At 45.8% G+C, this 27,318-nt stretch overlaps 2 protein-coding genes across 3 annotated transcripts; both read right to left on the reverse strand.

Moving 5' to 3' along the window:
- LOC6598700 (octopamine receptor Oamb) lies at positions 1-17,431 on the reverse strand. Of its 2 annotated transcripts, none has more exons than XM_026994870.1 (5): positions 17,376-17,431; positions 11,833-12,124; positions 11,525-11,761; positions 9,581-10,073; positions 1-1,825 (listed from the first exon to the last, which is right to left on the reverse strand). In XM_026994870.1, the coding sequence occupies exons 2-5, from the start codon at positions 12,082-12,084 to the stop codon at positions 903-905; spliced, it is 1,905 nt and encodes a 634-aa protein (XP_026850671.1). In that variant the 5' UTR covers positions 12,085-12,124; positions 17,376-17,431; the 3' UTR covers positions 1-902. The 2 variants fall into 2 exon arrangements, with proteins under 2 accessions (XP_026850671.1, XP_002023954.1); XM_002023918.2 differs by lacking the exon at positions 1-1,825 and adding an exon at positions 2,405-4,569.
- On the reverse strand, positions 17,398-26,733 carry LOC113564918. Its single transcript, XM_026984346.1, has 2 exons — positions 26,531-26,733; positions 17,398-17,704 (listed from the first exon to the last, which is right to left on the reverse strand). The coding sequence occupies exons 1-2, from the start codon at positions 26,731-26,733 to the stop codon at positions 17,413-17,415; spliced, it is 495 nt and encodes a 164-aa protein (XP_026840147.1). The 3' UTR covers positions 17,398-17,412.
- Between the last annotated feature and the right edge of the window lie 585 nt (positions 26,734-27,318).

Genomic DNA, 27,318 nt, shown 5'->3' on the forward strand with positions numbered 1-27,318 from the left:
TAAATTAAACATCATTTATTTTTCGTAGCACACAAAACGTTTAACTTGAGAATCGTATATTTTGGGTAATATGTACTATGCCTTTATCTATATATATTATTTCGGGCATGCCAGGGTTCGTTTATTGCATCGATTATGTATTCGGGACACACAGATATTTATCGGAATAAGCTCTTCGAGCTGAGAGTACAACATTAACACTTGACTATTTATGAATTTAGCTGTATGTTCTTTTTTTTGCTTCTTGTTTTGCTTTAGCACGGGGTAATGTTTTTTATTTGCCAGTAGCAACAATTTGGTTTCTTGGCTTACGAGTATCATACATTATACAATTATTCATACGGAAGTTTAAAGGTACAACTCTCAAATGACAGCGATATCCATATCCTAGCTAAACTATGTACAGACATATCGCCGCTTTGGCCAGCTTAGGCTAACGTATAGTCGATAAGGGGTATTCACAGGATGTCTATGTACAATGGTGGGTATTACGAGTAGTATAGGCTGGCTGCTGCTCCAAAGCCTGTTCCATTCATATCAAAGGAAGGTTGTAGTCGAAGACTGTGTGTGCACTTGGCGCATTCCTCTTCTACCTATGCTATCCCGGCTTAGACCCTCGCATCGCTGTACTCGATGCGAACCATGCGCCTTGGTCGCTGCCTGGGCCTCGAAACCGCACCAGTTCCCAGGCCACGCAGCGCCAGCAGCTCTCGTGGCTACAACTGGGTCCGTTTGGGCCCGCTCCCTGCCGAGGTTGAGGCATCGCCGGAGGGCTCCACGTAGGAGTAGCAGGCCGTCTCCATGACCAGCGGATGGCAAATCTCGTAGACGGGCACCTTGAGGCTCGTCTTTCGTAACCCACCCAAGCTGCTCTGCGAGCTTGAGCTGGGCCCAAACGAACGTCACCTGGGGTCGTTGCTCATCTCGGAGTGGTGCAGCTCGCTCTCGTCCCCAAAGCTGTGGGCCGCCGCGCTGGGCGTGATGCTGGGTGTCCGTGCCCGAATCCGGATGGCGGACATGTCGGAGCCGCGACGAGAGCTCTTCAGCGAGACACTCTGGCGGGAGCAGAAGCAGCGACAGATGATGCGCTTGAAGGCGAAGCGGAAGTCTTTGGAGAACAAGGCGTAGATCATGGGATTCACCGCCGAATTGCAGTAGCCCAGCCAGAAGAGAACCGAGAAGAGCAGCGGGTCGACGCAGTCCTGGCAGAAGGGCCGGATGATGTACATCGTGAAGAACGGGCACCAGCAGAAGATGAACATGCCCACGATGATGGCCAGCGTCTTGGCCGCCTTGGTCTCCATGCGGAAGCGCTTCACCTGGGCCTTGATGTTCCGCCGACCCATCTTCTTGTTGGCCGGACGGGAGTGTCCTGATCCTCCACCTCCTTCGCTGGTGTTGCTCTGACGCCTGCCCAGTTCGGGCAGGGCTTTGCCCACCTGCAGGTAGCAGGAGCTGCCACCTCCATGCTGCTGCCTGTACAGCTGCGACTCCGTTGACTCGCGTCCACTCGAACCGTTGTAGTGGACGGCGAAGAGAGCGTTGCCCGAGGATCGCCTGTCACGGCCGGAGTCGCCGTGGGTCAGCTCGTGGATGTTCTCGGTGGATGGATAGGACACGGAGATCTTGATCTTGTCGTGGTGGTGGTGAAGGCGGCGCGTGGCATATTTGGACAGTCGCTCTGGTGAGGGTGTGCCCAGGGTAGTGGTGGTGCTCTGGGTGCTCCCGTTGCTGTGCATGGAGTCGTGCTGGTTGGAGCCCCTTCCCCGGTGTATGCGGAGTGTCAGGCGCTGCTCCTCGAAGCGTGATCCGATGCCCTTGGAGCCTGTTCGAACGGAAAACAGGAATAGATAAACAGACATATAAGTATGAATAAATTTATCATTAGGAGGGTGTTGTATTTTTTGCTATCCCTCACATATTCAATATCGCTCATACGCCCCGTGTCACGTCCTGCACGCACTTCTCGTCGAAGACGTCGAGCGTCGGGTGTCAGGCCTGGCGTTCTGCCAAAGGGGCAGCCAGCCATTGCCATCCAGCCTGCACTTTAGCAAATTAAACGCGTAATTATGCAAATGTTTTCCCATAAACGCGACAAGCACTCAACGATGTTGTACGAGTAGTGCCGTGTCCCCCCCGAACCCCTGGTATCCTGGCAAGACGTGTAGCCGCCTTTAAGCCGCCTTCAAAGTGAACTTTATTTCATTAACACACACACACACACACACACACACAGCCATTTGCATAATCATCGCACCCCCAGTGCACCATATGCCTCAGCCATCGCTTGCTCTGCATTTATTACTCATACGCACGTTTAACTGCTGAATACATTTTCATTACGAGTACTCGACCGGCGACAAGTAATGAATAATCAGAGATTCTCCCCCTCCCACTCCCTACTCCTGATTGTGCTGTTGCTCCTGCCTTGGCTTTTGAAGAATTAAAAGCAGCTTTATTGTTCAGCGATAGCTCTAAGCCCACTTCTTGCTCTTAGCCAATCTGTCAGCTTATGCCCCGAGGTACTCTTCGAGCAATTTAATATCGAATCTCTTGACCCGATGCTGTCCAGTGGACAAGACGGAGTGTCATTGATGTCGAAGAGCACCAGACCATATGGGTCAAAGGAAACCGAGCCCACTCATGTGTGTTGCGAGGAGGAAAAGCGTTAAATGAAAATTCTCTACACTACGTTTAAAGCCGGTAGAATGAAGAACCAAGCTTGAACGGCTATGTGCTTAAGAATCTAATTCATTTTTGTGTGTGTTTCCAGTCGATGCTGGTAGGAGGCTAACAAGTCCCTCTGCAGATAGCAGCTTGACTGTGTATTGAGAGGGTATTTCATCTTTGGTGTGGTGTATGGTGGCTTCACTTCTCTTTTGATGATTCGGAATGTCTTTGGTCGCGGGCCTCAGGGCACTTCCCTCACAGACCGGCTGTCGCTACCTTGATAGACCCGGCATTTTGCCAATTTCTGGTCATTTCGTTGTCGGCACTTGTTCTTGGCTTTTGTATTCTTTATTTGTATTTATTTCGATTTGTTTTTCTCTGCTGTCGTTTTTATTGCAGCTGCAGTTGACTTACACACACACAGCTGCAATACACACACACATACACATATGCCTATATATATATATTTATATCTGTTATGTAACTAATTTGATGAGAGTTTTGTCCTTGCGCCTAACACATGTACACAACAGAACTGAAAACAATGGGCTGCTTATGGCTAGTCGGCTTTTATCGTGTATCTTGTATCTTGTGCCTCATACGAATAGTTATAAGTAGTTATGTATCTGTACGAGTATCTCATATAGTAAGTAGTTTAACATAGTCTTAGATCTAGGTAAATACATGAAAATTATTGCCATACAGTTACAACGTCGTTCAATGCGAATACTGACAATTTTTATAGGGGGATGCTGGCGGGATACTGCTGCTCGCGACGTTTACAAAAGTCGAAAAGTATCAAAAATCGAAATGCATTGCCCCTTCAGAGAACGCGCCCCTTGCAGAAGCCGCCGCGCCGTATCCGCCGGGTGCTGCCAGATCCCTCGTCCCCTAGCCCCGCATCGCTGGAGTCCTGCGGCAGCGAGGATGTGCGCTGAAGCGGACCCGGACCCGGTCCCGAGCTCGTCTCATAGCTACCGATTAGTCAGCTGAAGTCCACGGCATCGCCATCGTCCGAGCAGCCGGAAATGGTCTTGTGGAATGTGGCTGGAGCCATCAGAGCTCTGGCGGCGATCATCTGGAAGTTCTCCGAGGCCCGGAAGCCACTCCTCGTGCACACGCAGCGACAGACGATGCGCTTGAAGGCGATGCGGAACTCGTGGGAGAAGAGCGCATAGATCACCGGATTGATTGCCGAATTGCAGTAGCCCAGCCAGAAGAGCACCGAGAAGACCGTCGGCTGGATGCAGCTCTCGCAGAAGGCCCGTATCAGATACATCGTGAAGAAGGGCAGCCAGCAGACGATGAAGCCACCCACGATGATGGCGAGCGTTTTGGCCGCCTTGGTTTCCATGCGGAAACGCTTCACCTGGAACTTTGCGCTGCGCTTGCCCGCCCGCTTCTTGGCTGCCGTCGAAGCAGCCGCGTTACCGCTCTCCAAGTCCGTGGCCGACTGGGCCGTGTTGTCCAGATTGAAGGTGGTTTCCCCAATGTCGAAGAGGCTGGTCTTGAAGGAGGCCCGTCGCCCATTGGAGCTGCTGATGACCGCAAAGTGGGGTGAGTGTGGAGGCTGCTGGCCTGCCGTTCTCTGTGCTTCCAAGACGTTCTCCGTCGAGGGGAAGGACACCTTGATGGCCACCTTCTCGGGTCGCTGGCGACTGACACGCATCGAGGTGGCTCGCTTGGGCGTGCCCGTCTGCGGTATGGACTGATGATGATCCTCGCCAGCTCCTCCTCCGCCTCCGCCACCTAATCCGTTGCTGTTCACGCTCAGAGTCGAGGACATGGAGTGCACGGAGAGCGGGGTGCGTTGCGGTGTGCTGCAAGGACGTCCCCGGTGGATCCGCAGTATCAGTTGCGACTCGTCGACGCGATTGTTACCCGACTCCCGGGGACTGCCTGCAATTAGTGAGTGGAGGGGGTTTTTGTCGACAGTCGAAACGAATAATGTCTTTCGCGATGAGACCACATGTGAAACGGGGGGTGTATCATAGTTATTTCAGGGTGTTTGTGTTTGGTGTTTGGTGTAAGAGGAACACGGATTAAAACATTCAGTTTGTATAGTACATGTGGGACATGTGGTAGTATAATGAACGAACTGTTGCTGTTGTTTGTTTTTGCTGTTTTGTGGTTGTGGTTATTGTTTGAGTTAGATACATTCACAAAAACATTATAGTAGATGCAAGAAACATTTCTTCTTGGTTAAAATTGCTGGAGACTGACACTTCACAGAGAGAGAGAGAGCGGATAACTAACTACAAACTGTTACATTGAAATATTAAAGATATTTAAGGTGGAATAACTTAGTTGATTATTATAAGGTTTGTTCTACGTTCATCAATACAGATATATTTATAGAGAAAAGGGTCTCATTCCATTATAAAAAACGCTAGTAATAGTACAATAGTAAAAAGTACAAATATTGCAATTCATTAAATGTATTTTGTTTGTTCTCTTTTGTTTGCTCAAATGATGATTCGGCGGGTATTATAGATTTTCGAATTTCCACAGTAATTAATTGCTATTAAAAACTTTGTTAATTTGTTTTGGGGTTTATTTATATGCTGGTTCTGTTTTCTTTGGGGAGTTATTTGTTTTCTTTTTTGTACGTGTTGGAATCGAGGGTATTTGCTCAGCCCCGAGGGCAGGGATTGTTTGGTCTAATTTTATTTATTAATCGAGGGTCGTCAAGCAGGAAGGGTCATTAAAAAGGGATCTACAAATTATACAGCATTGCGAAATGTATCCGACAGAAATGATATGGATAATGAACGCAGCCTTGGTAGAAATCTGATATATTTCCGTATGAAATGCGACCGATTTTAATTACGAGAGGCTTTTCATTTATTGGTAATTCCCGACTGATTGCCAGCTTTAATTCCTGGAGGCCTCGTTGCATAAATAAACATTTTCTGCAGCAGAGCTGTGTGTGTGTGTTTAAACAACAGAGTGCCTCTGAGTATTATCTTATTTTAAGGCGGAACGTGCAACATTTCAATTTGCATAAACCCCATTAAACTTATTGAAAGAAAATTGTGTTTGCCCATGAATATAGGCAAACGAAGTAAACGAGTGGCAGAGGCTGAGGCTGAGGATAGCAAACAAGAGGTCCGGCCAGCAGCATATGTGGGGCATACGACTGTACATAAAAAAGGATACACTATTGATTTCCCTTTATCCATATGCCCCCCAAAAAATGAAAGCTAAACAAACAATTTGTATACACATAAGGAATATATAAAAAGAAAAGATAATACCGCTCTATCCCAATGTATGTAAATACAGCCAGATATGAATCCGAGCAAACGGTCTCTAGTCCTGCGCGTGGGTGTGTGTGGGCAAGGACTGTGTCCATGGCCCGTGGACATGCCACATCCTGGGGCGTTGTTGATTTAAATAAATGCATATTACTTTTGTTTTCTACTTAGGTTCATTCCGGCATACGAGCATAGATCCTGTTGACACACAGATACTCGTTGGCCTGGGCGTACCTGGGATTATCCTTTTTTCCCTTTGATTCAAATTGCTTGTTTATCAGCTTTCAGCCATTAATTTGACATTTATAATTCAGAGACCTGGCATTTATTTAAAGTGCATTTAATGATAAATAAATAGTTTGCAATTTGAATGAACACTGAATGAACGGCAATTAGCCGTAACGAAAAATCCGGGCCACCTCTTGTGGATCTGCACGAGCGTGGGTCTGATTGTCATATGCTTTTGACCTTTGAACGACGACTCGCCGCGGCTGCAAGTCAAGGCGAGGTATTGCCACTGCCACGGGCAGCTCTCACGAAAGTTCCTCTTGTTCCGTTCTGCTCTTGACACAGGGCCAGGGCCACACTTCTAAAATTTCTAAACCCTAACAATAACAGCGCCCAGACCTACCGCCCGCTTGGCTCTGGCATCGGGTGCATTGTAGTGGTCGACACACCATGAACCTCGTCAAGTTTTTGAACTTGAAACTTGATTACCTTCAAAAGCCACTAAACAGGCGTGTGGAATGGGTGGGACACATCCAAAAAAAATACAGAAAAAAAACAGAAAAAAACTGAGCAAAAAGCATCAGCAACACCCGCATTGTGTCACGGAAGGTTTTTAGACTTTTTCCGTTGCGTTCTGCCGGGAACGTTGCGGCAAGACACGCACGGACAAGTGGCCCACACCCACACACACACACACACATACAGAGAACTATAGCCAGCTTTCTCCCATTTGTGTGTAGTACATATGTATGTATGCGTGTGACGAAGTGTAGACAAAGCATATTTCAAGGCTGCCACACGCTGATTTTTTGACTGTGTCAGTAAGTGGTTGTGGGTGTGAGTGTGAGGCAAATCTGGCGCCAACTAACGACACGACAGTTGCAAAACAAAAACAGCTCAGCGGCTAGCAGAGAGCAGCCATGCTGGCATCAGCCGTAGACTCAAGAAGCTGGCCCCCAAAATGCATTTGTATACCCTTGAAGAGGGTTCTAAATTGGTCAGAGGGCTCTGGTGCACAAAAGGAAGGATTTTCCTGCTCAGGTCTGAAGGTCTGATTGGATATAGTCCTGCCATATGTCCTTCTGTTTCTGTGCTTTCCAAATGCTATTTTGGTTTCTGAAATACCAAAATCGGACCTCTTGTCATGTCTTCAAAAGTAAATCAAAGTAAAGTAAATGTATATAAACTTCGGCGTGGGCGTGCCTTACCAGTTTCTCTTATTTTTGTCGTTAGAAGGAGGATCAACGTGGGTTCAATATGGCCCCAATGTAAGCCATCACTTTTTAAGTGCTGTCTTAGCTCAAGCTTAGCGCCATTTTTGAACAGAAATCGCCACGGACTTTAAAAGCAACCAAACGGCAGAGACATGTAAGGAGTTCACTTGTGAAAATGTTAGCTAAAAACTGGTTTATAAAGCAAAGTACTAACAGGTAATTATGGCCATATTATGGCTAAGTTAAAGGCATTTCAGCGTCAACTAGCCAACACACACAAAATGAGTATACGATAAATGGATTTTGGTTGGGTTTCCGGAACCAATCAATTAGATAGAACATTGACTTCCACGAGAAACGTGCACGAAGGCCGGCTATTGATTTTCGTTATGAAGTCAGTTAGTCACTCGTTAGGTGGGCTGACTAACTAGCCAGCCTGGCTGTTTCGGGAGCTGCAGATTATCGCCAAATGCGTGCGCTTGGCTTGCCAGGAGGGGAGGAGGGGCTTAAGGGAAACAAACTAGAGTTGTGCCCAATGAGCTGATCAGGCGGAAGAAAGTGCGCTGCTGTCGTGGCCCTAGTCCTGTGCAAGAAATACTCGTATTAAAATAAAAATTTAATGACAGTTTAATGTGTGCCACACAACGGCAGCTCCTTTTCAGCAACTTCAAACAGAATGTGTTTGGGGCAGGATTATCGCCAGCAAACAGATTTCGATGGGAAGTCAGAACAACGAAGCCCAAAATGACAAGCCCCAGGAAAACAGCAATTTGCAAAGACAGCAACAGGGGGACCCTCTTTCATGTCTCTACCACACTCTTATGCGTATTCCGAGAAGCTCTGGCTCACTCTAATGGCTGAATTTCTTTCATTTAATCCAGGCTGCTTTTTTTTATACGAGAATCTAAGCCGATTTGTTTGATGTGTTCTCTGTTCTCTCAGCATCCATCGATTTTTTTTGGTTTTTGCTCATCATGGGAAATAATGCTAATTATAATGCGTGACTTCTCGTTTGAGCATATGATTGGTATAATGTTGGGCGTACTTTAAAGTTTTTTGGGACAAGGAAAAGGAAACTTTAATGGAAACTCCAGACAGTGTATGTATGTGCGTATGTTATGGGTTTGCGATGAGTTCAAGTGAGGCTTTCGATATTTTAAGGCTCTTAGGAGATTATTCACAGATTTAAGTGGAGATTTCGTGGTTACTTACATGGGTAGACTAAACTAAAATTATTTTATGAGGTACTTAGCATTTGGGCATTGTTAATTTTCGATGACATTCAGTTACAGGGTTTTTAAAGATAATCCAATTTATACAGAATTAAAATTGTTGCTGGGTTTTTACGGGGTCGCTGGCTTATATTTAAATCAGATATGGCCAATCGGCTCTAGGGGTTGATTTTTTGTTTGTCGGGCGGGTTCTATGCTTCGACTATGTCTATATGCATATGTATATTTATACCTATATTTACTCATTTCCATGTTATTTAGCATGTTTATTTATGTTGTGAACACAAAAACAAAATGCCGACAATAAATGTACGATTGTGTGTGTGTATCTGAGTGTGTGAACGTGTCTGTGTGACTGTGTGTGTGAGTAGTTATTTATACGAATATATGCATATGTAAATTTAGTTGTATACTTTTTGCTTTTTGTCAATTTATACAGTTCCTCATAAAAGTATTTGTTCAACACACACACACACACATGTAAATGTAAACGTACACATACAATTGTTATTTACTTGGCTGACAATTTATGGTTTTCGGAGGGAGTACTGTATCTGGCAAGGACGACGAGGACGAGGACGACGACGACGGCACTGAGGTGTCTGTGAATGTGTCTGTGAGCATGTCTTTAATGTACACTTTTTTTGTATAACCAACATAAAATGGGACAAACGGGACGTCACACTATTGTCTACACGTCGAGAGATTTGAAACTGTTTAGCAATCGATATTGAGAGAATAAAATGAACTATCTACGTGAGTACGTTACTTATTTGGTAGTATATCGAACGAGTACGAGTACGAGTACGAGTAAATGGTTTGAAATGAATGGCTAAGCTACGCACAAGTTAGGACAAATCGTGGGTGACAATTGAATAAGTTTCAAACAAACTGTGTCCAAATGAGAGCTGGTGGAGTCTGTTAGCTACGGGTGTACGGGTATGTATATTGGATTGCCTCCGAATCGGATTCAACTTACCCTTGGTGGTCTTGAAGCCCTGGTTGATGGCCCGCGTGGTGCGCACGGCCGCCCGGTAGATCCGCCAGTAGAAGAAGAGCATCACGAACATGGGTATGTAGAACGATCCCAGGGCAGAGTACAGTACGTAGCCGCGATCGTTGGTCAGCTCGCACTTCCACGGGCAGCTGCCCGGCGTTGTCTGGGGTCTGTTCTGCACGTTGTACTCCATTTCGGTGGTGGCCAGACTTGGGGGCGATGTACTGGTGGTGGTGCTGCTGCTGCTTGGGGTCGTCATGGCTGCTAGCCGTATCTCGGCGGAGCCATCGATGGGGGCAAAGTCGGGATCGTAGGGATTGTAGGCGTTGCCATTGCTAGTGCGGGCGGAGCTCTCCAGTTGCTCGCCCTGTTCCTTAATGCTATCTAACTCTAGTTGACCATCCTCTGTGCTTGACATCGTGGTGGCATAGAAAAGCGTATAGTTTCCCCGCGAATAGGTCGGCTGTTCAACGGCCTGGAAAGGGGATTGAGAAAGGGTCGTGTTATGTGTGTTACATGTTATGACACTTGATATTTAGAGGGTTCCACTGAGAGCGGTTGGTCCATTAAAATTCTGTGCTCGCGCTGGCACCCTGTTCACTTCGCTAAGAAGCCAATAAAAATGCAACTTAAAGCGTTGCGGGTCGGGCTATATTGCGAAATATACTCGGTTACGTGTTGTGCATAAATATTACACAAAGGTAGCATACATCTCGCCGTTCGTTGTAACAAAGCCGAGCTCCAAGCGACCCTCCCTGGCCGCCTGAACTGAATGCCCCCAGCAATATGGGGAATACATATGTGAAAGCATGTTGCCCCATGTTGTGCCCATCCTTCTTGCCGCCTGCTGCAGCTGAATCGAAATTGAATTGAGCATATGGAGAGGAGAGGCAGTACCATAATAATAATCGATGGACCAAAAAGTCCATGCTGAAGCAAACAGAACGCCAGCCATTCATTCAAACGGGCGGCGCATTCAACTGCATTCAATTGCATTCAGCTGCGGCGCCGTGAATGGAGTCGACTGTGCGCACGAATATTCCGCCCGGAGGATATATTTTCATGTGTGTGTGCAGCTATGCGGCTAAAGAGTCCCATCCACCATCACCAAAGTCCGTTACCAAGGAGCACCTCAAGATTGATATGTCTGGCTAGGCGGGCCGTATATCATGCATCAGCTTCCAGCTGAATGTCTTCGTTAGACACAACGTAGGCCCAAATAAACGAAGCCAAAAGGCAGGACCCATAAACTGGAGCCGGGCCAAGAGCTGGCTGGCTGGCTGGCTGGCTATCTTCGCTGAACTGATTACTGAGCCACTGAGAGGTTGCTCATAAATTGTGCTCCGCCCCCATGGCTCTGTTGTTGGGGCATGTATAACACATCATTATCATTGCCGTTGCGTAAGAAAGTGTACGGCCTGCATGTGTGCCAAAAACTGTGGAAAAGCGGTTCTGAATGTAGGCAGAAATTAGAAGAAGACCCGTCCAATGGCAGGCCAACAAAAGGGACAAACTCGTGTCTTGTTTTACGGTAATTTTGGCACAAATGAGCCAGATTGCAGTCTTTAGCACGAGGTTGTCGTTGTCGTTGTCGTTGTCGTCGTCATTGCGGTTGGGCAACAACTTTCACCCGTAATGGTGTCAATGACAGTCGTCCACCCCCACCGCCACCCTCCATGGAAGAGGCCACACAGTTTGGGGCACCAAAAAACTTTTAGCAGCGGGCTTTAGTTTGTTCTTTATGAGGATTGGGCGTGCTAAAAACAGTTTACGGACTTTCAATTTTGTTTTCCTTTCTCCGTCTCACTTTTTGGCAGAGACAAACCGCGTTTCGCTCGTTAATTTATCGGATTGGGTCAGCGGTGGGTCAGTTGTGGGTGGGCTGTGGGTGGGCTGTGGGCCTTGGGACTGTGGGTCGACACTCACCTTTTGATCCTTCCAGCCGACAAGGGGCGGAAAGCAAATAACAAATGAGAGTACCCAAATGCCAGCGATTAAGGACTTGGCCTTCTTCGTTGACATGATGCTTGGGTAGGTGACGGGTCGCGTGACCGCCACATACCGATCCAGGGATATGGCACACAGATTCAAAATAGAGGCGGTGCACATCCAGACATCGACGGCCAGCCAAATGCGACACCAAACATCGCCGAATATCCAGACCTGCCAACGCCGAAAGAAAACCATTGATTAAATGTTCAAAAGAGATTATATATATATGTATGTATAGTCACCTTGAACACCTCCCAGGTGGCGGAAAAGGGCAGCACCGCTAGACCCACCAGTAGATCGGCCACAGCCAAATTAACGATAAAGAAGTTGGTAACACTGCGCAACTTATTCGAACAGAAGACGGCGGCAATCACAAGGCAGTTGCCGCCAATGACCAGAACGTTGATGAACTCGAGTATGGCCAGGGAGATCAGATTGGCTGGTTCCGTCCATTTCACAGATTTGATGAGATCCTCGCACTCTGTCTCATTCATGGCGGTACTTTTCAGATGGCTGTATATCCGTGTTCACCACCTGCAATCCAAAGACCAGGAAGGTTACCACGCAACTCGACTGATTGCCGCTACAATCCGTCAGGGCCAACCGGCCCTCGCGTGCCTAATTAATTTATTAAAGAACTTCGGTCTATAAATACCGCAGGACCCCAGGAAAAGACCGACTGAAAGAAAATGTGCGTGTGCTCTAAATTAAGTACCTACGGCTTTTCGCTCAGACACTGTCCCTATTTTTAGAACAATAATCGACCGACCTGGGGACTGGGGTGGACCACAGAACCCGAACATACAAATTGGCTAACAATCATTGGGATCCTTAAATAGAAACTTGAATTAAAAAGAAACTGTGCAACAATATACGAGGATTGCAGTGCTTCTAATTAGGAGAAAGGCACTCGGGTTCGAGTAACGCTCGATGTTCTGTTATTTTCAACTGTTGTGTGCGCCAGCAGGCAAATAAACTTTTCCACAGAAGGGAAAATCGGAAAATCTCCTCCATCAACCAAAATGGAAAAAAAATGTAAAATTACAGAGGAAAGAGAATACGGAGAGAGGAGGGTGGTGGGTGGAGAGTGGAGAGTGGAAGGGAAGCAGGCACATAATGCCTGCTGGCATATTTGCTTAATTGTTTTGTAAGACGGCATAAGCCATCTCTGGGTGTTATCCAGAGCTGACCTGTGCAAATAATTGAAAATTAAATGCGGGCGGAAACACGAGTAAAGCTGACCAGGCTGAGAGCCCACCCCACCCCACTTGGTATTCAGCCGGCAGACGGACATTGCAATTTAATTGCCATAATTAATTGCGATCCCTCACTGTACTGGGGTTATATTGAGTGCGCAGTGTTCGCGTCGAGTCAATTTATGAATGAATTGGCATGCGAATCGGCATCATCGTTGGCTGCATTTCAATTGCTATTCCACACAATGCACACGGCTCTTTATTGAGAGTGAGAGCGAGAGAAGGGCGCCCATCGAACATGCCATCTAACTTGATAAACTACAAATCGAGCTAAACAAGCAATCAGCTGCCATAAACTGCCAACTGGCTGCGCCATTCGATGGCTATGCGCACAATTTGGCTACTAATCAATATTTGAAATTATTTTTGACTTTAATGGCTCTGCCGACTGCCGGGCAGGCACGCACGCAGCCACCCCCTGGTTCGATATTTCGGGAAATAATTGGGCGGGGGTACGCGATATTCAGAACACGCAACAAATCGATTAAAGTATACATTTCTTTAAGCCCGATCTAAGTACAATATATGGCTGTTGATTGTGCGAACCTTTTGGCACGTTCCACCAACGGAGGTACGTTTCTGTGGCTGTGAATGTGGATGTGCTAATGAACACCTGTTTTGCTGTGTAAAGATCAATGTAAGGGATTTGTACACGGAAGTGACCCTCTGGTGACCACAACAAAGTGGACAACCATGGGAACGAGCCCATCTAAGCAAAGCCAAAGACAGCACGTATGTGTGGCAGGAGTCGTATCGATTTTAAAATTACTCATAGAGCTGGAAACAGCATTGATTACAGTTGAAGTTCAAGGCCAACATCCATATGAGTTATTTAATCCTCTAAGAGCCCAGCCCCAGGCGAAGGACGGGCCTGCTGTTGCCTTTCCTCTGACACTCGGAGAAATTTTCACAGTGCTGGCTGAATGGAATATTCCCAGCACTCGGGAAGGCCAAGCCAGGCCAGGAGCGGTAGCTGTGGCTGGTAGCTGGTAGCCAATCAGGGACAGGGAATGCGTGTACTGAACTCGCATAAATTACTCACATGACAAACAATATGGAAGGGCCGAGCCGAGTGGCAAGGACGAGCAGGAGCCAAAATGCTGTTGCCCCGATTGCAAAGTTTAAAAGGCATTCACGCTCCAAGCTCCAAGCTCCGTGCCGGAGAAAGGCACCCGGCCATGCCTCTTCCCCCAGTCCATGGCGGCATTCTGTTCGCATATAAAATTTGCATGCCGAAACTCGCTTTGTGGCAGCTAATAATGGGAAATGCCCAAATTGAGTTGCAGGCTGAATTTTGCCAGCATTAAGTTGCCGAGTATAATAAATAATTGACATTTAAAGCGAGTTGTAAAAGCTTTTTACCCACAGCCCAGCCCACGCGTTGATTTCGCGCTTCTCTTCACTTGAATATGCCTAGTACACTCTTTTAAAAAGTGCAAGAATGTATGAGAGCAAACCACAGAATCAGCTGTTTTATGTTACCTTCACGGAACACAAACAAGCGATAAAAAATGTGTAATTGGATCACTAAAAACGTCTGATATGGGAATCCTGGTAAGGGTATTGCCATGCCAACCAGCCCAGCCCAGCCGGTCTCTTGTTGAATTACGCATACGCCTAGTTGACGATGACATAAAAAAGCCGAGCCGAGCATTTAATGTATGCGGAGCGAGAGGTGGTGCAGCTTTGAAGCAAATTAAATTTAATTAGCTCAGCATTAAAAAGTTAACAGAGTTCTTTAGATGGAAATTAATTGTCAAAAGGCGTTAAAAAAAAAATAATGATATTTATGGCGGCATAAATTTCCAATGGCTTTAAAGAGCAGAGGGGTCCTCTCCTTGAATGATGCCTTATTTATTAGGTCAATGTTTAAGTTCAAGTGGGGGTGGCCCCGACCAGCCCTTGCGTTGCACTCAATCGAAACCCTCCAATTGAGGTTTTGGGAGCGTTTGCTTTAGTCCAAATTGATTGGGAAATTTCTACTTTTTTTGACACACAGGCACTACCCAGGACCAGGAGTAGGAAGAGCAGGGGACTGGATGGTATTGACACAACTAATGGACACTTAACACGTAAAGTCGACAGAGAGCAGAGACTCGCCAGCCACTCAACGAAGACAGGGCACGAAGAATAATTAAGGTTTTCCATTAGAGTGCGGCGATGAATGCACCAGTGATGCGCCATTGACCCACAAGTTTACTTTCCGCCATGTCCTAATTGCAATATCGGCAAGATTCACCATATCTATTTGGTATAGAGCCATGCCAAAGCACTGTGCATACAAATGAAGCATAAAGTACCATTGTTTCAAGCAAAAAATAATATGTATTTGAGAAGCAGCACTCCTCATTCGCCAAGAACATAGGTAGAATTGTATAATTTCATTTAATTTTCTTCTCCAAGGAGGAGAGCCTGAATCTGATTTGTTGCACACGAGTAGAGCGGAAATGGCAATGGAGAGTGAGAATGCACAGAGGAAAAAAGGAAAAAACGCCGAGGGAAAATTGCTGAAAATTTGATTTCAAGGGAAATTACACAAGGGAGTGAAAAGGAAAACATGAAGACCAAAGGATTCCCAGTCAAGTGCCAGTTACACTACAACAATTTTGTTAAGCTACCGGATAATGCCAGAATCCAAAAAACTCGTACAACATGAGTGATTATTCAAAGGATTTATGAAGTCAAGTCAATTCTGATCCCTTAAACACACAAAATAATAACCACAAATTGAGTGATTAAATTAAATCTGGCTTTTGAACCCCCAGGGAAATTGCATTATAATGATTTATCCTAATTGAAATTAGGTTTTTGGTCAAGAGTAGTCCAAAAAGAAATTCAATAACTGCAGCCAGTGCGGAAACATTTCCGTTCAACTATGCCACAACATTTGTGGCAGCACAAAATACAGTTTCCAGCAATTAGCCAGGCCAGAACAGGATAGAACAAGCCATGTCAGGCCCGTAGTTTCGCCGCCAAATGAGTTGGAAGAGAATTAAAATGCCAAAATACGCAACATTTTCCGGGGGCCACAGAAGCGGAAGCGGAAGCGGACCATTATACACAGACCCCACACGCAGATAAAACAATTTTGCGGCTTGCTGATTTCTGCCAACTGCAATTCGCCGCCTGTCGACCGTTTGCCGCAAAAACTTTTAATTTAATTCTGATAATTGGGAGCGAATAGCGCCAAAAATTTCGTACCCACACAGAAATCCCCAATTACAAACGCTTAAATGGTTGGCATAGAGATAGAGTTGAACTTTAACATTTTCAACCATACGTATCGTGTCGTGCCGTCGTCTGGCAGACGGAGTTTGTTGTCCTCTGTCGAAATCACTTGAGCCTTCTTTGCCATTGTCATGTCTCTTTTACGAACATAATTACCTATTACGTTGCTGAATATCAAATGCAAATGACAGGCTAAAGCCACTCGATGAGCTTGCAGGCCTGGAATTCAAGAATTGTTCAAGTGCCATCTGAGTGGCTTTGCTGGCAAGGACATACAGGAGAGGAGGCCTGTGCCTGTGCTGGGCTAAATTGAATTACTGATTTATGATGAAAATTGCTTTAAGTAATTAAAATTGAATTAATGGCTTAGCTGCCTGATATTGCTAAGTAGTTGGGGCCATTAACAGATCTCATTCTACCGATTTATCTGTCTCTTCCTCACTTACACTTGCACACATTCCCTGAAATTTGTGTGTAATGGTCGTTTTACGAGACGTCGTACGACGTGTGTGTCTGAACTTTACGAGCATCTTTCAGCGGAGCATTAAAGTGACAGAGTCGTCTGCTGATGCCGCGACTGCTGCTGCTGCTCCACCCACAAGTGCCATGTAGATTGAGGCGCTGGATTTATTGGCGCACATTTGCCCAACAGTAACTCCACTAAGCGTCACACAAAACTCTGATGCTGCTGCTGGTGCAACGCAAACAGCCTGACAGACAGGGCACATCTACAAGATAATCAATGTCGGGCACACTCACACACACGCGTCAACATGTCAAAGTTGATTGCAACATTCACACAGATACACAGAAAAGGCCACGAGGGACATATTTTCCATCGGCCAAATGTGCAACTGACAACAGAACTAAAACGTGCCCCCACTGGAACTGAAACTTCAGCTCCTGCACGAAATAACTTCCTCCTTGGGCCCAGTTTACTCCTCGAGAAGCCACGTGCAGAACGTGCGTGCCACAGTGCCACAGCGGAAACGCGCAGCGGAAATAATAACAGGAAATGTTGCCAACTAAATTTTTAACACACAGCAAGCACAATTTCAACATCAGGCTTGACTAATTGTCCGCGACATGCTTGCCATTCCCGTCCCGGCAAGTCCTTAGGGCAAATAGAGTCGCATTCAAATTCCGTTTGATTGATTGTAGTTGGTCCAAAGTTGAAAGAGAAATCAGGAAAGTCCTGACCCAGATCGAATCGGGATAAGAATGAACCTTAAGTTGGGACTCTTGTTAACGCCCGAAAGTAGCGCCTTAACTACTGCCCCAATCCCTGTTGAATCACTCACCAATAGCAGCAGTTTGTTGGGTTGTTGTAACCATGAACTACAGTTTGTTCGTTGCTGTTCCCTTATGGCCATGTTGTTGTCGTGGCTGCTGTGGTTGACTGTGGGCCGGGGCCTGTGCCTGTTCCTGGTCTCGCTGCCGCTGCCACCGCCGATGCCGCTGCTCCAGCTGATCCGTTCTCGTCTCGTGGGCCACGGCACCCGCACTCTGTCTCCATCCAGAACAGCGAATTTGTGTGGCACACCGTACCGCCGGTGGGGGGTCAATGTCAATATGCACACGCCCACGAATAGTCAAGTCAAACGGAGCGGATTCCTCCAATATCGCCGGCCTGTGGAATGTTTACTCTATTGTTTACACGATTCGTGGTTTACATATCAAATATGTATAAGTCGTGAATATATATGCTCTGGAATTCTGTCGGAAATTTCCAAATAACCTGCAAATGGAGAGAGTGCGAGAGGGTAGAGTAACGGGCTGGTAAATATGGATTGTAAATAGATTGTAAGGCTGTCAATTGCTCGCAACAACATGTCGTATACGCAATTTTCATTCATTTCCACCATGAGATAGAGACTCTACGTCAATTGCTTTGCTGTCTTCTGCTCGTATCAAGAGAAATTTCGAGCTGGCACTTGATTTTTCTGGAGCTGTCAATAAATTTACTGTTTCCCAAAAATCCTATGGCACATAGAATATAGATTTGTCAGCATCAATAGAGAGCTTAGGTGTGATGGGGGCGACGGGGGACGGACGTAAAGTCTTACAGGCGACTTGTCGATGACAATCAATAAATCCAATTGTTTTTCTTTTGAATTTTTCAGTTGTGCGATGACAAAAGCTATCAGAATTTGCTAATTGCCTTCCGGGGAAGTTTCTCCAGTGACTTGTACAGTTTCTATAGGTAGCCCCAAAGTTTTGCATTCCATGGAAAAGTTATGCGGAAAATAAATATACAAGTTCCGAGAAGAAAAACTGACAAATAACTCAATTTTGATTGAGTGTGGCAGTGGCACCAGCGGCAGCAGGGGCAGAAGCTTTTCTTTGCCTTGAAAATGCATTTAAAAGTTTGGTAAACCTTAAAGAATTTCCCAATTCCCAATTCTCTTTCACTGATGAAAGGCTCATTGCAGCATGGGCTTGCTTCCTTGCTTCCTTACAATTTATTCCCCTTTATTTGGCCTTCGCTCATTTCACGGCCTGTCACTCCTTCAGGCAGCTTGACATCGGCTTTCCCAGCTGGCAGGGGACAGGAACCCGAAATGAAATGTCAAACTGCGTGGCCACAACTGCGGAGAGATGAGAAATTGCATTTTCACACGTAATTTGCATTTGCTGGCACCTCTTACATTTCCATTTCCATTCCATTCGAAGTCTCCGCCAGCCCTCACAGACAGACAGACAAACATGTACTACAACAATGCCGGAATCGATAGGTAATCAATGTTTAATAACTTGAGCTTGCCCCTTGACCGTGGCCTAAAGCGTTGGCCAGACCGGCTGGATGGCTGACAACACGGTAAACATTGAATAAGTCATGGGCGCGACCCGGCCGGAAAGGTCCTAGTAACGCGTTCACGCATTTATAATGGGAATATTATAATGAGGCCACGTGCCTCCAAATATCCAAAATCATCCTGGCTGTATGTACCGAGTATGAATATAGATCCCACAGTCCACAGTCCACAGTCCGAATGCGTCATTTAAATTTTCGGCGCGTTCTGGCGCCTAAGAAGGTCAAATCATTGTCAGGGCCTGTGGCCCTTCGCCCGAAATCTGCTAATAACCATAATTTGTATTTAATGACATTCAGAATTCTTGGCCCTTAGGCCTGGCTAATTTTTATTCATTTGCGACAGCCATCAGCCACTCCCAGGACAATCTAGAGTGGGCACCTATTAATAAATATATGCATATTTGCCTTATGGCTGTCCGGCACGATAGCATTGATTCATTCTGTACCTCCATCCTCCTCTATCTCTAGCTACATATGTCCTGAGTCCAGAGATATGTATATTTAACGAGCATTTGCATAATAATTCTCCTGCTTTCTACGTATTAGCGGACACTTTTGTCTGCCATTATGACATAATGCACTCTGCCAAGAAAACATCGTCATCATTCTCATCGTGCACTGATCCAATTTAAATATGCTAAATTAAATTAACTCAAAGGCTCCGAGGCGGAAACTCGGGGGGAGAGTGGGAAACTGCAGATGGGATGTCATGTCATGTGCAGCCATTTTCCTCCGTAGTCGGAAATGAGCAACTTCCAGCAAATTAGAGGGTTATACATTCATATATATAGAGCTGTGCGTTGCATACACAATGATGGCGGGGCTCCCAACTAATTAGATGTGTGTGTCGAATACGTCGAAAAAGTTTCATTTCTCATTTCTGGTTACTAGCAGCCACAGGACAAACAGACAAACAGCTGTCATGGCTTTGGTTCCGGACTGCTTATGAAAGTCAAAAGGATTGTGTGTGTGGCTTAGACATCTAATGGGGGATTGTGCGAAGAGAAAACAATATAATTAAAGCGAATTTCATTAAAATATATTTCCAGCGATAAAAAAACATGAATTTTTATGGGCCAAGAACCCACAAGGAGACCAAACGTGAACAATAGATCCCAGGGATAAATTTACGCAGGCCACTTTCCAAAAATAAATCACTTTAAGAGCCATTAAATATGAATCTAATATTTCCCAACCCCAAATATTAGCATAAGCAAAAGCTCTATAAATTATTTAGCCCGTTCAAATGTAGGCCCCGAAGGGCCATAAAGAAATCCAGGAGTGCCTTAGTTGCCACAGCAACAAAAACTATACGTACTCGGTATACCTCTATACGTCATCGGCAAGGTGGCGTTGTTAACAAGGCGAAATCACTCGACTGCAAAGAGATCGGGATTGAGATTCAGGGCCACTTAAGTGTCATTACATTTGCGTCCGCCGCCTTCGCCTTCCCCGCCTCCCCGCCCTTCACATTCATTTGTGTACTTGTTTGTGTGTTTGTTTTTCTTCCTTTTTCCATTTCATTTTCATTGTGTTGCTGTTAAGGTAAACGTGCACGGCTAGGAAAAACATCTCTCTGTACTCTGGGGTCGGGTTGGCTCCCATTTGTTTACAGTATCAAAAGTTTATGATGGTTAAATATTATTATTGTTAATCTTGATGTACAAATGTACTCGTACATAATTGACTTTGATGATTTAAGATTAACAGATTGCCTATAATATAGTTTTTCTTTTGGGTTGAAGAGGATATTTGTATGGAGAGGTTCTGAACAGCAACTTGATTTAGTATTTAATTGGAGTAGTTTTATTTGCGCAATTTTATAGATATTTACTTCAGGAGAGAAGTTTAGGCATAATTGATGTGTTTTAAAGAACCCTTTTATGTGCATATATGTCATTCTTGGCTAAGAAGGATTTATTGACAATTTTTGGTATCCGAATGGTGATAATTGAGGAGTTCTTAAGACCTCAACCTACTAGAGTTCTCCTCCGTGGTTGAGTGGTCCCTAGTCTTATCCCACTGTGGATAATGGACATAAGAGCATACCTCTCAAAGCTTCTTCATTAAAGGATCCACGACAGTTCTTTCGCAGTAACCAGTTCTTTCGTGCAGTGTGTCAGTCCAGTCCGGCTACGATCGCATGGGGACCTGTACTTTAAGGGTTCATTCAGCCTAGAACTACTTTAAATGTGTGCCATTAAGGCTTTTATGCTTATTCCTGTCCTGAATGTACACAAATACCCATACATAAACACACCCAGAGAGCGGGACAGAGAGTGCTAGAGAGTGAGAGCGTGGGCTCGTTCTGATGGCCTTATCCCAGAACTAACAAAAGAATTTATGTGCCATGCTCAACGAAATATAAAAATTTACACTAAAACACCCAACACCCCCAACAGCCATAACCCCTTTCCGTTTCCTATGCACACACACATGGCAGGCGTTGTCTTGTCTTTTGGCTTTACATAGAAAATTGACTGTGAAAACGCTTTGGGCACTTTCCCCCCTCTGTTTGCACACACTCTCACCCATATCCACACCCACACCCACACCCACTTTTCCTTTCATGCAACTGTCCCTGTCTCTCTCTGTCTATGTCCGTGTCGTATTATGTTTTGTTTATATTTTTTGTTTAGTTTTCAGAATTTGTGTTTTCTTTTTTGCTGGTTTTCATGTGCGAAATAATTTGTGTTTGGATTTTGTGCCGGGAAAATGTTTTACATTTTTAAATTTCGGTCTGGCATTCCGCCATGGCTGATCAATTAACTAATGAATGTCACTATAATGAATGCATGAATAAACTCAAGCCACCATTCATTCATTCACAGCTCGACGGTTGCAGAGATTTGCTCTGGATCTGGCAGTGGGTCTGGGTCTGGGTCTGGGTCTGGGTTTGGTTTTGGCTTTTACCCCACACGCACGTAGCGGGCCACAAAGCCAGATGTTTCCCGGGAAGGAAAACTGCAAATTAGATTAATTACAGTCGCATACAGTTACATACTGGCACACACCCAGGAAACGAAACGAATCCGATTTTCAATTCATTCGATTCCCATTGTCAGCACGGAGCAGGGGTAAAATTTCATTGATGACGGACTTAATATCGCATTGATCTGAAAGCGACATCCAACATAATGATACTGGCAAGGGCGGAGAGCAAAGGGCAATGGCAATGGCAATGGGTATGGCAATCCCCGACATTTGACATCGAAAACAGACTAAGCGCAACACAAAACATTGGCAAACCTGCCAAATGGATGAGCTGTGATGCCAATTCAAGCTGCCAATCAAAATGACAAAACAATTGAAACCAAATCCATAAATTGCTTTTCTTTTACATATCCGTCGGATATAGAAATATACTTGTGTCTTTTTTTTTTGTATTTTGCATTCGATGCAAATGCAATTTTATTATCGTCTGATAGAATGCAATTCCATCGGTTGTCCGGGCGTGGCTGGCATCCCAAACATGGCTCGTGTCTGGCAATTCGCTTGAATATCGGATGACTGGATGACTTCGCTCTCGGTTTCTGTTTCTGTTTCTGTTGGCCTGGAAGAGGCAATAAAAATTGCAAAAACGGCAACTGGCAATGGGCAACTGGCAACGGGCTAGGCAAATGAAATGGAATTACTTGTGTAGGTGAGCAATTAATTCAAAAGTGTCTGGCAAAGAAAGTTTCAGCCATTAATTAGCATTTCCATATACACACTCGAACACTCTCGAGAAGGAGGGGAAGACACTTGGGCGGGCGGAATGGCACTCGTAGAAGTTCTCGACGAGTTCATGGCTCCAGTTCATTGGGCACGTTTCGGCCCGAAGAAAGAGAGCGGAGCAGGACCCAGAGTAAAGCTCATTTCCGTTTTATATTTAAACACTTGGGGGGCTAAAATGTTTGCTCTACTATTGCCACGCAGTGCAAAATCATCATAAAAGGCAAGAAATGAAAAAAATATATATCCCCGGCCCAGCCTAGACCCCAGTCCCCAGAGTTGCCCCAGAGTTGCCCCTGAGTTGCCTCAGAGTGGCCCCAGAGTGGTCCCACCTCCCGGTCGATGGACCGTGGAGGTGGGAAACGCTTAGCAAGTGGATTTTTAAATTAGTTTGTCGACTCCTCGCCTCGTTTCGTATCCGACTTCTGCAGATAAAAGCCAAGCAAGGCGACTTCTGGCAGACTTCTCCAGACGACAGCGTCCTTTTTGGCAAATGGAGTCCCTTCGCTTCGCCTTTGGCTCTGACATTCTGGTGCTTTTTTAAATGAATTAGGTGATTTTTCAAGTGCTAAGCTCGCCACGAGCAGTGGAACTCATTTCCGTTCCAGTTGCCACTGGCTGGCTCTTGGCCGTTGCCACGACCGTTGGGTCGTTGGTCGTTGCCTCCTCATGCTTCATTTGGCATCCACTTTGTGGCTGCATCGGAATGAGCTGTTAATTTGCAGGCCACTGCGTGTCAATCAAAACTTTTACGAGATCTTTCTACACAAAATTTGACTCCACCTCGCGCCACATAGCATCCAAAGGTATACAAAAAGACAAACCTAAATTTGGCATGGCCATAAAAAGTGCTCGACGATTGCCAAATACATTGAGCAGACATCGCACACTGGGAGACTTCTTGGGGGGCTCACGCGTCGTATACGCAATGAAGTTTTCGCTGTGCTCCTTTGTTTCCGGGTGCCCTTCCATTGTCTGTTTGCTACATGAGCAAGCCTACTTGAGCATATGAGGCTCAGGGAAGCTCAGGGGTCATAAGGGTAAGGTGACAACTTTGAAATAAGGCGGCAAAATGGCACGAAAACACAGCGGAGGACCACACATGGAAAAGAAAAACAAAAGCGACACTGAAAGGGAAAGCGAAAGTGAAAGGGTTACGTTGCCGCCCCCATCCCCGTTTTATTGCTGGGTTATTGTTATTTAATGCCAAGTTTAATGCCAACACACTCCGAGCAGCAAAACACCTAAAACAATTTCATTCCCGCCCCATTAATATATTTCAACTGGTTTGTTTCGCTTCGTTTCGATGTACGTGTGGGCTTGCCCCACTCTCTCCCTTCCTCCCTGCCACTGCCGCGCCCCAGTGGGGGCCCGAGTGGCAAGACTGGGCTGGGTGTTGCACAATTCTATGCTGACGCTCTTTTTTGTGTCGACTGAGCGAAAGAATCTCAGGTTTCGGTGGCTTATGCACGTAGGCGCTGCCTCGCCTTTGTTGTTTCTGTTGTTTTCCGCTTTCTTTCGGACAAGGAAGCAATTTGAATGCCTTCACAGAGTGCTGCACATAACACAAAATTATGTTAGAGCCAGGCGGTAGTTGCTCCGGCGGATAAAATAGGGAAAACAAACGTTTAAAGGGTAGACTCCGGTTCATCAGTTGGGGCTTAATTAAGGGCGGAAAATCGTGACTTCAAGCGACAGCTGGAGTGTCTCAGTGCTTGGGTTATTCCTACTTTGAATTACAATAAATTAAGGAAAACCTAATTCACCTTTCACTTGGAAAGATTGAAATTCCCTTGTGTTCAACTGCCAAGCCATCTGTCCGTATTATTGGATATTCCTTTCGGTCGGCAGTCCGGACTGCGGCCCTTTGTGTGGCCTGTCAAAACAACTTTCATTGTTTGCCCCCATTTCACCTGTCAGCGGCTCATTGTGTCTGTTAAGCTTCACACTCGGCATAACCAAAGGAAGAAGGACGAAACTCTTGCCGGTCGGTCACACTTTGGTTTCCATTGTCAACAGGGCAACCAATTTAGTTAATTAGGACACTCTGAAAGGCCACTGAATAAACACTGTCTCTAACCAGAATAGGAATGGGGCACGTGCTGCGGCTCTGGCTCTAGACAGAAAAAACCGCACAAATGCACAAAACACTTGACGATTGTATTTTTGTAATTTTCGTTTTTCGGTTTTGCTTTGTAATTTGTGTGCCACACGACTCCCCACTCCCCTGCCCTCGTCTGCTAATTACGTTGCGGGCCCCTCATGGCTGTTGATATGGGTTTGCAATTAACTGAGTCTGTCGAGCACTTAAACTAATTTCCAATAGTCTAACCACAACTCCATCCGAGCCGTCTTTCCACGCATTTACATAGCTAAACGGCGCTAGCGGCAATTTCAACTGTGGCAAGAATAGAGTGCGATGTTCTGAATATGGGATGCCACGAAACTCATGGAAATATCTATCTAACTATTTGAAGGGGATTCGAAAACTGCTGTTCCCTGCGCCTGTGACAGACATTTACCAGACTCTTACCAGCTAACTACCCAGTAATCGTAGATCTATATGTCCATAGGGGCATGTAGGTGCGACTCACCTGCATAAATCATCGCGATTTCGATGGCGATTGTAAACGGCGGGGGGGAGGGGGCTCTCTGGGCGAGATTAGCGACACGGCCGTCGCCGAATTGATTGAAAAATCGGTCAAGTTTTTGTGGCCGCTGCCGCTGCCGCTGCCGCCACTCTGCCGCTCTGTTTGCTGTTTGTTGATGCACTTGGGAGGCGTTAACCGGCTCGACAGTTTGCCTGCCTAACTTTTTGTGGGCCTCTCGACTTGTTGCCGCGAGCTGTTTGTTCTCCCGTTTGTTCTCAATGTTGCCTGCCGCCGCTCCGCGCTGCGCCGCACTCACTCTTTTGCCAATTAATTGGTTGTCAGGCGTTGAATAATTGCACGCATTTTGACTAAATTCGCCATGTTCTATTCCACATTCGGTTGAAATATTCCATTAAGTGTGGCTAAGCTGGGCTCATAAAATTTATAGTTTGTTTGCGCTAGAATTTGATGGAAATGTGTTTTATTTGCTGAGCAATATTGTCACAGAGAAACCAGAAACAGCCCGACAGCTCGATCTCTGGCTGACATCATATTTTGGGCTGCATCTATAAACAGATATGTTTATTTCAGCATATGGGCACTCTGACAGCGGGACAATTATGAAAATTGCAGTTTGTCAATGCTGTTTGTTCTATGACAGCCAAACGAAATTGTTTGCTAATGAGGGAAATTACGAAACTAAATGAAACGAGGGAAAACAATTTGCAAACAAGGAACCAAGCCGCACAGAACAGAACAAGCGGCACGGCACTGCCGCAAAGACACAAAAACACAATAAAATCACATAAAAGGCATTCACACTCGTTTCACACTGGCTGGCGAATGCATAATAAATGCACTCACACACTATAGTCTCGCTTTTTGCGAATATTATAATAGCATTTAATTGTTGTTGTTGGTTTTTGAGGCTCTCGCCTCTTTAGTTTTTGCATTGTATTCTTTTATTTTCTGTGGAAAGCACGTAGCAGCATTGAGCGCCAGTTTCAAATGTCAGCAGCAGCAGCAGCAGCAACTGTCGTTTATCACATCACCCACAATCACCCGCAGGTACCAAAATGTGGGGAATATTCAACAATATTGGATGGTTGGTCGTCCGTTTGCTCTGAGCAGAAGGGAGTCGAGAGTCGACCGGAACTGAAATTGTAATCGGAAAATGGAAACTTCTTCAGTTGCTGCTGCTGCTGCCTGCGATCACGACCATCCATTCATAGCGACGACGAGCACAGCGCACTTCACTTCGGCTACACGCACACGCAGAGACACACACACACACACCCACACACACATGGAGAGACGCATGGACGCCCACGCTCACGTAGGATTGAAAGGTACCGTTATGCTCAACCGACGCCGTCGGCAAATGTCGGCCTGGAAAAGTGCTGTTCGTGCGCCTGGGCACACAACCGACGCGGCAGAATTTTCACAACTGAATGCCAGAACGCCAGACAGCGCCAACAGTTGGCCCCCACGTTGGCTGCCTGTGTACGTGTGGAATGGAACGTCATGGGAATGGAACATAGCACACGATAGAACACGATACAGCACGAGTTTCCTATAGGCCAAAGCACCAACAGCAACAGTCGCTTGAAGAGTTGCTTGGAGTTGTTTTGCGTGGCTCTAAGACAGAAATCGCATGCGATATTCCCTGGTCCAAGACGAACTGATTAATTATAAGCTTTTGATTCCATTCCATCTGCATTCGCCTGCAGCGACAGAGACAGAGACAGAGACTCGAGTCAGAGAATTTCCTTTGATTTGTGTCGTTTTTGGCTTGTTAACCTTTCTTTCAGGCGGACAGAGAGGAGAGACCAGAATAAAAGAAACCACGCATAATAAATTGGCAAATTCGAAGTCAAAAGAGGGACGGCATAAAAAGGACACAGACAAAGAGACAGAGCGTCTGCCTGCCCCTTTTTGATGGCCCATCGGGCGGATGGATGGCGATGCCCCGTCCTTATTCTGATTATCCCATTCGTTGATTTTTCTTGCAATTTCATTTTATGACAAAGTTGCTCGAGTTCAATTTGGCGAATTTTCCCTCGAATTTCCACCGACTTCAGTCCCACTTCAGCCAATTTTCCATTAGTCGGGAGATGCGTTGAT

Source organism: Drosophila persimilis, unplaced genomic scaffold (assembly GCF_003286085.1).
Source record: "Drosophila persimilis strain 14011-0111.01,24,50 unplaced genomic scaffold, DperRS2 tig00000000-arrow-pilon, whole genome shotgun sequence".
NCBI classification, from domain to species: domain Eukaryota; kingdom Metazoa; phylum Arthropoda; class Insecta; order Diptera; family Drosophilidae; genus Drosophila; species Drosophila persimilis.

Bases quoted from the DNA above. Each gene is read 5' to 3' on its own strand.
- LOC6598700 (XM_026994870.1), bottom strand. From the start codon at position 12,084: ATGAATGAGACAGAGTGCGAGGATCTCATCAAATCTGTGAAATGGACG. The intron at 11,762-11,832 runs GTGACTATACAT...CGGCGTTGGCAG, and splicing joins CCACCTGGGAGGTGTTCAAG to GTCTGGATATTCGGCGATGT. The intron at 1,826-9,580 runs GTAAGTTGAATC...CCGTTCGAACAG, and splicing joins GGGCTTCAAGACCACCAAGG to GCTCCAAGGGCATCGGATCA.
- LOC113564918 (XM_026984346.1), bottom strand. From the start codon at position 26,733: ATGTTCCATTCCCATGACGTTCCATTCCACACGTACACAGGCAGCCAA. The intron at 17,705-26,530 runs GTGAGCGTGGGC...AACATTCCACAG, and splicing joins ACGGTACCTTTCAATCCTAC to GCCGGCGATATTGGAGGAAT.